At 40.9% G+C, this 10574-nt stretch overlaps 1 protein-coding gene across 6 annotated transcripts in view; it reads left to right on the top strand.

The window, feature by feature from the left end:
* Ccar1 (cell division cycle and apoptosis regulator 1) overlaps window positions 1–10574 on the top strand; it is a 41517-nt gene that overhangs the window by 29020 nt on the left and 1923 nt on the right. For all 6 annotated transcript variants that reach the window (XM_031346754.1, XM_031346755.1, XM_031346753.1 and 3 more), the window contains 7 exons: window positions 1699–1890; window positions 4348–4587; window positions 5711–5822; window positions 6055–6137; window positions 6418–6564; window positions 9384–9504; window positions 9754–9939. In XM_031346754.1, coding sequence (XP_031202614.1) covers window positions 1699–1890; window positions 4348–4587; window positions 5711–5822; window positions 6055–6137; window positions 6418–6564; window positions 9384–9504; window positions 9754–9939 — 1081 coding nt within the window. The remainder of the gene's footprint in view (window positions 1–1698; window positions 1891–4347; window positions 4588–5710; window positions 5823–6054; window positions 6138–6417; window positions 6565–9383; window positions 9505–9753; window positions 9940–10574) is intronic.

Genomic DNA, 10574 nt, shown 5'->3' with positions numbered 1-10574 from the left:
TTGATTCTTTCTTTTTCACCTTGGGATAAGGGATGAAGGGGGTGTGTGTAGTGTGCATGTTCATTAGGAAATTTCACATTTTGGTTCTTTTTCATCTTGGGATAAGTGGTAAGATATGGGCTAAGGGACACTAATTTGGATCTTTAGGCTTTGGTTGCAAGTGTTTTTCTCTGGGTATCTCACTGGCTTTTTAAAAAGTTAGAGACAGTTGTTAGATTTTATACTGCAGAGGTGATACTTGCTGTAATTAGTGTTTACTCCCTGTTCTGTGTTTAAGAATGCCCTCCAAAATTAGTGATTTTTCTTTTTATAAAAACTCATTTGTATTTATTCTCTGTGGAATTGAAAATGCCATTGGACTTACCCAGAAATCAGAGGATAATTGCTGGATTGATTTTCTTCTATCCTGGCGATCTGTGGGATCAAACTTAGGTTACCAGGGTTGGCAGCAAGGTCCTTTATACTCATTTAAGCTGTCTCTCTGCCCCACTCCACTTTTAATTTACTTTTTGATAGACATTATTATTGATGTGACTCTGGCTGGCCTGGAAGTCTATGTAAACCAGGCTGTCCTGTGATCCTCCTGGAAGTCTATGTAAACCAGGCTGTCCTTTGATCTTCCTAGAAGTCTATGTAAACCAGGCTGTCCTGTGATTTTCCTGACTCTGGCCCTTTATGTGCTGGGATCATAAGCATGTGTTAGCATGGTTGCTTAGTGGTTAGTTGGTTGGCTTGTAGACAGGATCTGTCTGTAGCTCTTGCTGTCCTTAGAATTCACTCTGAATGTAGACCAGGGTGACCTGGAAGTCAGAGTTGTGGCTGCCTCTGCCTCCTTGGTGCTGCCTGTGTAAAGCTAGAGGATTCGTTAGTTTGTCCTTCCTCAGTAGTACCAAGTGAGAGCTGGTTGTGAGGTAGAAGGTTCTGCTTTAGCCGACTAAACAGGGCTGCTCATCCCAGAACTTGTGAGGACAGTCCTTGGGATGAAGCTTTCCCTCAGTGAGAGCAGGAAGCTTCCTTTGTTGTTAGGCAGTTCTTGGGTTTGTGGTTTCTTGTTTTCTTGCCTGGGTTATAAGTATTTTTGGATGATAATACAGTTACACAGCTGGCGAGAACCTGATTCTTTTCAGCTTAATGTCACTATTTTACAGCAGGAAAGGGTGTGCCCTATCCTAGCTCAGGGACAGACTGTTTCCCCAGGATGACTTGACATCCTTCACTGAAGTTATTTTTTTAGAAGCCAGATGCATTCATTGGCAACAGCAGTCCAATCTCTAAGACCCATGGTGGATGAAGACAATTACCTGCCTTCTGACCCCCACATGTGTGCTCCTGTCCCCTTAAATAAGCAGATGTAATAAGAAAGAGTTAGGAGTCATAAAAGGAGCTGTGTCTTTAACCGTTATGGCTAATATAATTTGTAAGAAGTCAGACTTTGAGTTTTGATTTTGGAACAAGATATCACCCTGTGTAGCAGAAGCTAGCCTAATACTTACTTGATATGTGGCTGGTTTAACTGGAACTCGAGATCATCCTTCTTCTGTCTGTGCCACCAAGTATTTGGATTATACTCATGAACCACCACGCCCAGCTTTTATCTCTTATTCTCTTAATTACAGCAATATGACTTATAGAATATTTTGATATACATGTACTTTTTACATGGAAGATTTACCATAACTTAAAATTTCAAATGTCTAGGAAGAAGAGAGAAAACGTCAAGAAGAAGTGGAACGACAGCGTCAAGAAAGACGATACATTTTGCCTGATGAACCTGCCATAATTGTGCATCCAAACTGGGCTGCAAAAAGTGGCAAGTTTGATTGCAGCATCATGTCTTTGAGTGTCCTTTTGGATTACAGATTGGAAGATAATAAAGAACATTCATTTGAGGTAATGTTAAAGTTTGGATGAGGATCCAAGAGATATCACAGTTGTGGCTGTTTAATGTATTTAAGTCTTGTTTCTTTGACTGCTCCCATCGATCTTGTTAGTGTGTATTTTTTCACCATTATTTAATGGGAAAAGTCAGGTTTATTTTAAGGTCTCCTAGAGATGTACTACACTAACTCCCCCCCCCACCCCTCCAAAGACTGGGTTTCTCTGTATAGCCCTGGCTGTCCTGGAACTCACTCTGTAGACCAGGCTCGTCTCGAACTCAGAAATCCCAACTGCCTCTGCCTCCCAAGTGCTGGGATCAAAGGAGTGTGCCACCACCGCCTGACCCACTCACTTATTTTCTCTTACAACCCAATCAGTCAGAAATTTTTCAATTCAATAGAACTTTAATTCTAAAGAAACAAAAAAACAGTACACCATCATCAAGAAAGGTTTAAAGAGAAGGGTAAAAGGCATCTGAGTGGCTTATCCCTATAAACACAATACCTGAGAGGCAAGACCGTCACAAGGGAAACTAGCCTGAAACCCACAGAAAAGATGGGGAGCAATTTCTGATATTGGATAATCGAATTTATTCTGTCTTACCTTTTGGAAGGGTAATCTGATAAAAAGTTCTGAGCTGTGAGTATAACTCCGTGAAAGAGCATTTCTAGCCATGACTGAGCTGTAGGTAGAGATGCTCAGTGGTTAAGGACAACGGCTGTTCTTTCAGGAGCTTGTTCAGTTCTCTGCACCCACAGGGTGCTTTACAAATAGCTGTAACTCCAGATGCAGGAGATCTGACCCCCTTTCTTCTGGCTTCTACAGGAACCAGGCACACATGCTAAGCAGACATACACAGAGACAAAACAACCACACAGACAAAAATAAAAAGAGACAGCCAGATATCTACCTTCTGATAAAAGAACACATTACCTCTCTCAAGAAGTGCCTTAGAATACACATAGGAACTCAGGGTGTAACTGCAGCACACAGGAGAGAGGAAAAGGACCAGGGATTCGAGTCTCACTACAAAGCAACTGCAGGGCCAGCAAAAGCAACTAAAGATATCCTTGAAAAAGTAAAACTAAATGAAAAACAGAATAGTTGAGATCTAATATTATTAATTTACAGGAAAATATAGCAAAAAACAAAAAGAGAGGAGGGGGAGAGGGATAGAGAATATGAATGAGTAAGTGGTATTCTTTTTCAACCCGAAATTTCAACCTAAATCTCTTAGCCATGTCTTTATTACATAGCTCTTTTTGGCCATGAACACACAGAGGTTCACTTTCCTCTGATTCCCAAGCCTGCACCACCATGCCCAGCTCCTCTCTTTTGTTAGTGAGGGGGATTAAACTCAGGGCCTTATTCGTGCTATGCAAGACCTCTACCACTAAGGTGTATCTCCTTTCTTCTTTTTAGTTAATAATCTTACTGAGTTTCTAGGCTGGCCTTAAACTCAATTTGTAGTCCACTTAAGCCTTCAACTCAGGATTATTCTATTTCAGTATCCTTTGGAGCTGCAATTACATAGCTGCATCACTAAGCATAACTATATTGTATTTTTTATGTTTATTATGTTTATTCTCTCTATATTGTTGTGTTTTGTGAGATGGTGTCTGATGTAACCCAGTTTGGTCTCATCCTTGCTGGATGGCTCAGGCTGGACTTCCAATTCCTGATTTTCCTCTTTTACCTCCCTTTCTAACGTTGATATATGGGATTACAGGTATGCAGCAGTATAGCCAGCTCTCAGTTTTCAAGACAGACTCATATGCCCAGGATGATGGTGACCTGTTGATCTTCCTGCTTTATCTCTCAAATGTTGAGATTACATGAATGTACCAGCATGGTTAGCAATATATATTTATGTCTTTAAAACATCTTTTGCACAGGACATGATGACAGGAGTTTGTAATCCCAGCAGTCAGACCATAAGTTCAAAGCCATCCTGACTACCATAAAAAGATCTTTTAAAAAAACTTGTGCTAGACGTTGTAGTAAATGCCTTTAATCCTAGCACTCAGGAGGCAATAATAGGTGGATCTCTTAGTTCAGTTTGAGGCCAGCCTAATTTACACAGCCTGTTGCAGAACAGCAAGGATTACAGAGAGAAACCCTCTCTCAAAAAAAAAGTTCTTTTGAGGATATTATGTGCAGTGTCTCACTGTATGGCTGTGGCTGGGCTGGAATCACATAGCGACCAGCGTAGCCTGGAAGGTCACACCTTTGTGTACTTCTGGCTGGAATTAATGGCATGTGGCACCACAAGTAGCTCTTGGGGACTTCTATAGTCTTCACATGACTCCCACCCATTTTTATTGCTGTAGGCCACTTCTCCCTTATTTCCCTCTGTTTTAGGTATAGACAGTGTGGTAAGACAGTGCTTGTTAAATGATTTACTGCTGGACTGACTTATTCAGTATTTCTATTGAGTTTGTTTATATTAATGTTGATGTCTTTTTATAGGTTTCACTGTTTGCAGAACTTTTCAATGAAATGCTTCAAAGAGATTTTGGGGTTAGAATATACAAATCATTGCTCTCTCTTCCTGAGAAAGAGGACAAAAAAGATAAGGAAAAGAAAAGCAAAAAAGAAGAGAGAAAAGATAAAAAAGAAGAAAGAGAAGATGATGTTGATGAACCAAAACCAAAACGGAGAAAATCAGGCGATGATAAAGACAAAAAAGAAGACAGAGATGAGAGGAAGGTCTGTAATTTCCAGGATAGCCAACCAAACTTGGGTACCACCTTTAGATCATAACCAAGGTCAAGCACCAAAGTGTTGAATGTCTTATTGGATATTTGACACACACTACATGAGACTGACTCAAACAACTAGACCTGGGCATAGGCCCACATCCCTGTAATCCTACACAACAGAGGTGCACAGAGGAGGGTCAGGAGCTCAGGTCTAGCCTGAGCCATACAGCAGAGCTTAATTTAATGTAGATAGCTCATCTTCTGATGTCCCTCCTTCCCGCTCCTTTTCTTTCCTTTTTCCATGCTTTTATTTCTTTCTGCCCTTCCTTCCTCTAATATATGTTTTTGCCTATGTATGTATCTATGCTCCATGTGTGTGGTTGCTGACCTCTCAGACCAGAAGAGCATGTGGGTCCCCCAAGACTGAGGCTAAGTTACTTATGGTTATGGAGCTGTCCTGTGGGTGCTGGGAGCATTCCCTGGAAGAGCATCAGTGCTCTTTATGTCTGAACCAGTCCTTCTTTCTTTTTTCTATTTTCTGTTTTTTCTTTTTCTTTCTCGAGACAGGGTTTCTCTGTGTAGCCCTGGCTGTCCTGGAACTCACTCTATAGACCAGGCTGGCCTCGAACTCAGAAATCCACCTGTCTCTGCCTCCCAAGTGCTGGGATTAAAGGTGTGCACTGCACTGCTCAGCCTGTTTCTATTCTTATAGATTTATTTTTATTTATTTTATATACATGAGTATGCCGTAGCTGTCTTCAGACATGGGATCCCATTACAGATGGTTGTGAGCCACCATGTGGTTGCTGGGAATTGAACTCAAGAAGTCTGGAAGAGCAATTGGTGCTCTTAACTGCTGAGCCATCTCACTGGCCTTCTTGTTTTTATTCTTTTCTCTTTCTTCTTCCCCCTCCCCTTTCCTTCTGTAAACTGGCCGTGACCTCATTCTCCTGCCTTTACCTCCACGTGCTAGGATTACTGCTATGCCCCACCATGCCACATTTGAATAGGTTATTGTTATGAGAAATCTAATTGGAATTGTTAGAAATACATCCGTTTACTGGACTTAACGTTTACTTGTTTTGTTTTTCATGAGATATTGCTTAATTTTAAGTCATCTTAAATTACAGAAAGAAGAAAAAAGAAAAGATGATTCTAAAGATGATGATGAAACTGAAGAAGATAACAATCAAGATGAGTATGACCCAATGGAGGCAGAGGAAGCTGAGGATGAAGATGACGGTATGTATGCATCAGATGTCCTCACTCTGTAGACCAGGCTGGCCTCGAACTCAGAAATCCACCTGCCTCTGCCTCCCAAGTGCTAGAATTAAAGGCGTGCACCACCAATGCCCGGCAGGAAATGATAGTTTTAACAAATAAAAATTTGTTTTCAGTTAGTGTCTGAAATGGTGATTAATTTTACTGTAATCACAAGGGTAGGTAGTCATATATGTCTCACATTTTTTTACAGATAGGGAGGAGGAGGAAGTGAACAAACGAGATGACAAAAGGGATGTCAGCCGATATTGCAAGGACAGACCCTCAAGAGATAAGGTGAGTTTTCTTCATTTTCTTTAGGCTAAGGTAGTTATTGAATTCTCATATTCTCTAGAAAGTAATGATTTCCTTACCTTACACTTAACTGCTTTGGGGGTATTTATGTCTGTCATGCTCTTTTTAATTTTGTTTTTCATACTCAAGTACAAAATCTACTCAATTTAGCCAAAATGAGATAAAGATCTTTTAAGATTAGTGCTTTATTATAAACAGAACCTCAATTTCTCATTTTTCTTGTGGTAGTAAAACTATATACCATATCTTGTGTGTGTTTTAGGAAAAAGAGAAGCCTCAAATGGTCACAGTTAACAGGGATCTGCTAATGGCCTTTGTTTATTTTGATCAAAGTCATTGTGGTTACCTTCTTGAAAAGGATTTGGAAGAAATACTATATACTCTTGGATTGCATCTTTCTCGGGCTCAGGTAATCAATTGATCTTATAAATTCAAAATAAAAGGAATTTTATCATTTTTTTTCCTATATGGTACTCAGGATAGAAGGTAGGGCCTTAGTCATGGCTAGATATGCTCTTCACTGAGTTACACTCAGCTCAAAACTTTTTTACCAAGTTACCCTTCCAAAAGGTAAGATAGAATAAATTCAGTTATCCAGTGTCAGAAATTGCTCCCCATCTTTTCTGTGGGTTTCAGGCTAGCTTCCTTTGTCTTGCCTCAGCAAGTGTTGTGTTTGCAGGGATAAGCCGTCCAGTTGGCCAGTTGACCCCACTACTCTCTTTAAACCTACTCAACTGTTAAGTTTTTAAAAGAACCTATCTTTTTTGGTTTTGATTTTGTTATTGTTTTTCAAGATAGGTTTTCTCTCTGTAGCCCTGGGTTCTAGAAGAAGCTCTGTAGTCTCAGCTTTTAAAGTTATCTTTGGGGCCCCCCTGCTTCAGTGGGTAGTGTACGTATTGCTAAACCTGATAATATCAGGTTGATCCTTGGCGCTCAAACGATGGGAGAAACCCAGCTTACAAAAGTTTACATCTGGTCTGTTGCTCAGACACACACTCTTCTATTGTTAACATTCTCTTCAGGGCTAGAAAGGTGGCTCACTGGTCAAGACTGCACTGCTCTTGCAGAGAATCCACAGTTTCCAACACCCAGGTCAGGTGGCTGGCCCTAGCTCTGGGATATCCAGTACCCATTTTATGTCTTATTCAGTTTCCTATAATACACGTGTGTGCACTAACACACACATAAAAAAATTGGATGTTGGGTTTTGCCTTTTTTGTTTGTTTTAAGGCACTCCCCTTGGCTGGCCTGGATCTCTGTAGATCAGGCTATCCATGAACTCAATGAGATTGAACTTCCTCTTTTCCATAATGCTGGGATTAAAGGCATGCACCACTGCCTCCCAGAGACACTCCATTTAAGGAGCTTGCTCTCTCCCTCCCTTGCTCCCTCTTCTCCTCCCATGATACAGAAGGCTCCTCTCTCCATACAAAGAAAAAGAAAGTTTACCCTTTCCTCTAGTCCTCTTCCTCAGGACCAGTATCCTTAATAACTGCTTCTTAAATCCCTCATATTTATATGACTGTTCCAGAAGGTGAAACTGTTCTGTCTATATAGACGGGGTACGTTTTTTTCTTATTAGTTCTATTATAAAAATGGATAGCAGGGTTCAGTGACTTACTTCTAAAACCTTCTACTTGTATATTTGAGGTAAGAGGATCACTACAAGTTTAAGGCCAAACCTGGCTAGATTTATTTATTTATTTATTTATTTATTTATTTATTTATTTATTTATTTTGGGTTTTCGGGCTGACTAGATTTTAAAATACAAAAATCATTCTTTCTATATCTGCTTCACGGTCCATTATATGGATGTTTCATAACTTAAGTGGTCTTTCTATTGCTGGAGGTTTGTTTGTTTCTTTGTTTGTTTGTTGGGAGTGGTTGAGACAAGGTTTTTCTGCATAGTCCTGGCTGTCGTGGAATTTACTATTTAGACCAGGCCCACCTCGAACTCAAAAGAAATTTACCTGCCTCCATCTCCCAAGTGCTTGGCTTACAGACATGCACCACCATGCCCACTTCCTGGTTGTTTTTGTTATTTGGCTTTAAGCATCATTTACTTTAAAAGTTTGAGTAAGTGTTTCTATCGTGCCTGTAATCTTAGTGCTTGGGGAGGCCTAGGCAGGAGTGTGATGAGTTCAAGGCCACTCTGGGATGCTTTATATATGCCTAGCAAGACACTGGCCGGGCAGTGGGGGGGCACGTACCTTTAATCCCAGCACCTGGGAGGCAGAGGCAGGTGGATCTGAGTTTTCAGCCAGCCTGGTCTACAGAGTGAGTTCAAGGACAGCCAGGGCTACACAGAGAAACCCTGTCTGAAAAACAAACAAACAAACAAAAAACCAGAAAAACAAAAAACAAAACTCTGGGCTTGTGAAATGGTTAATTAGGTTAATATTCCTGTCTCCAAGATTGTTGATGTCAGTTGGATCCTGGGAATCGTATAGTGGAAGCAGAGAACTGATTCCTGCAAAATGCCCTTTGACTTCTACATGAGTTTCACAGCACATGTGCCCCTGCACAGACACACACACACACACACACACACACACACACACACACACACACACACAGAAAATAAACAGTCCCAAAAGTTTTTTTAATAACTTTAAATGTTCAGTTTATAAAGAAAATACTTAAAAGTTTAAATATTGTCAACTGAGATATTAGTAGATACTGAGAAAGTGATCACAGTGAATGATTGATATTATTGACATTTACAACAGTTCGAGGAGGATCAAGAAATGTACTTCAAGGCTCAAGAGATAACTCATTGCTTAAGACTACTTACTGTTTAGGGCCCGGATTCTTTTCCCAGCACCCACCTCAGGCCACTCAAAACTGTTGTAGTAACTCCAGGCCAGGGGTTTCAACATCCTCTTCTGACCACCGAGGGTACCCGAGCACAGTGAATGCAAATACATGGAGACAAAACATACCAAGGACGTCTAAACAGTTTTTCAGCCAGAGTGCATGATGGCACACACCTTTAACACTAGCACTCTGGAGGCTGAGGTAGACAGATCTAAAAGTCGTGACGTGAGGAGCCGCAAAACCTGCTTGCAGCTGGAGACCTACCTCGGTCACAGCCACTACCCAGTGTGAAGAAGGCTGTGTCCGCTCAGTGAAGAACAGGGTTTGCATCTGAGCCATTGGCTAACTTGCATGTACAATAGGGAAAATAATTGTATCTTCATCTTACTCTTTATTTGCTTGCATAATAGGTAAAGAAACTTCTCAATAAAGTAGTACTCCGAGAGTCGTGCTTTTATCGGAAATTAACTGACACCTCAAAAGATGATGAGAACCGCGAAGAGTCAGAGACACCGCAGGAAGACATGCTAGGTTTGAGTGCATTAACATTTGGGCTTTTGTGGTTTCATTTGTTTTACTTTGCCTTTAATTTGTTTTCAGGTCAGGTTTGTCCCTAGAGCCTGTGCTGGACTTGAACTTAGGAGAACTTAGGATTCTCCTGCCTTAGCCTCCTGAGTGCTGAAACTATAGGCATCCACTACACACTGGCCAGATCTTGCTTTTTTTGTCTTTTGGAACTGTATTATTCATAAGTGGCTAAAAACCTTTTTTATATTCTAGGAAACAGATTATTACTTCCAACACCAACAGTAAAACAGGAATCAAAAGATGGAGAAGAAAATGTAGGGCTTATTGTGTACAATGGTGCAATGGTGGATGTCGGGAGTCTCCTACAAAAACTGGAAAAGAGTGAAAAAGTAAGAGCTGAGGTAGAACAGAAGCTGCAGCTGCTAGAGGAGAGGACAGGTGAGGCTGCTGTTGCCGTGCTCACAATTCTGAAGGACTTGTGGCATGGTGCACATACACGCACAAATAAACCACAACCTACCTGGGGTGTGTGTGGGGGGGGTGAGAGAAAGAGACAGACAGAGACAGACACTTAGGAGCTGGAGTTAGAGTTACAGGCTGTGGTTAGCCATTCTGTGGTAGGCGCTAGCTGCTCTAGTCCCCGGCAAGAACAGTAAGTCCTCTTACTGCTGAGCCATCTTGTAAGCCCCTGACTTTGTTTCATTATTTCTGCTGTCAGTTATAAAACTGCTCAGCTTTATAAGAGCCTTAGCTTAGTGTCAGCTTTTGAGACAGGCTCTTACTGTGTGCTAGAGTTGGAGGCTTGAGATGATTTTTTTCTAACCTCTTCTAGTACAACATAGATTTTAACCATTTTCTGTTTTCTCTAAAGAGTCACAAAAATGGAACCCTGAGCACTCAGGAGACAACCAGCCAGATAGCTACACAGTGAAACTCTGTCACAAAACAAAACAGAACCTGAAGTTAGAAGTAACACTATCTAAAACTCTTGACAGTTTGCTTTTTGTTTTGTTTTGTTTTTTTCAAGACAGGGTTTCTCTGTGTAGCTCTGGCTGTCCTGGAACTCACTCTGT

The sequence above is a fragment of the Mastomys coucha genome, unplaced genomic scaffold (genome assembly GCF_008632895.1).
Source record: "Mastomys coucha isolate ucsf_1 unplaced genomic scaffold, UCSF_Mcou_1 pScaffold3, whole genome shotgun sequence".
Taxonomy (NCBI): Eukaryota; Metazoa; Chordata; class Mammalia; order Rodentia; family Muridae; genus Mastomys; species Mastomys coucha.
The sequence above is the reverse complement of the archived record's forward strand: the minus strand, read 5'-3'. Positions and strand labels throughout refer to the sequence as shown.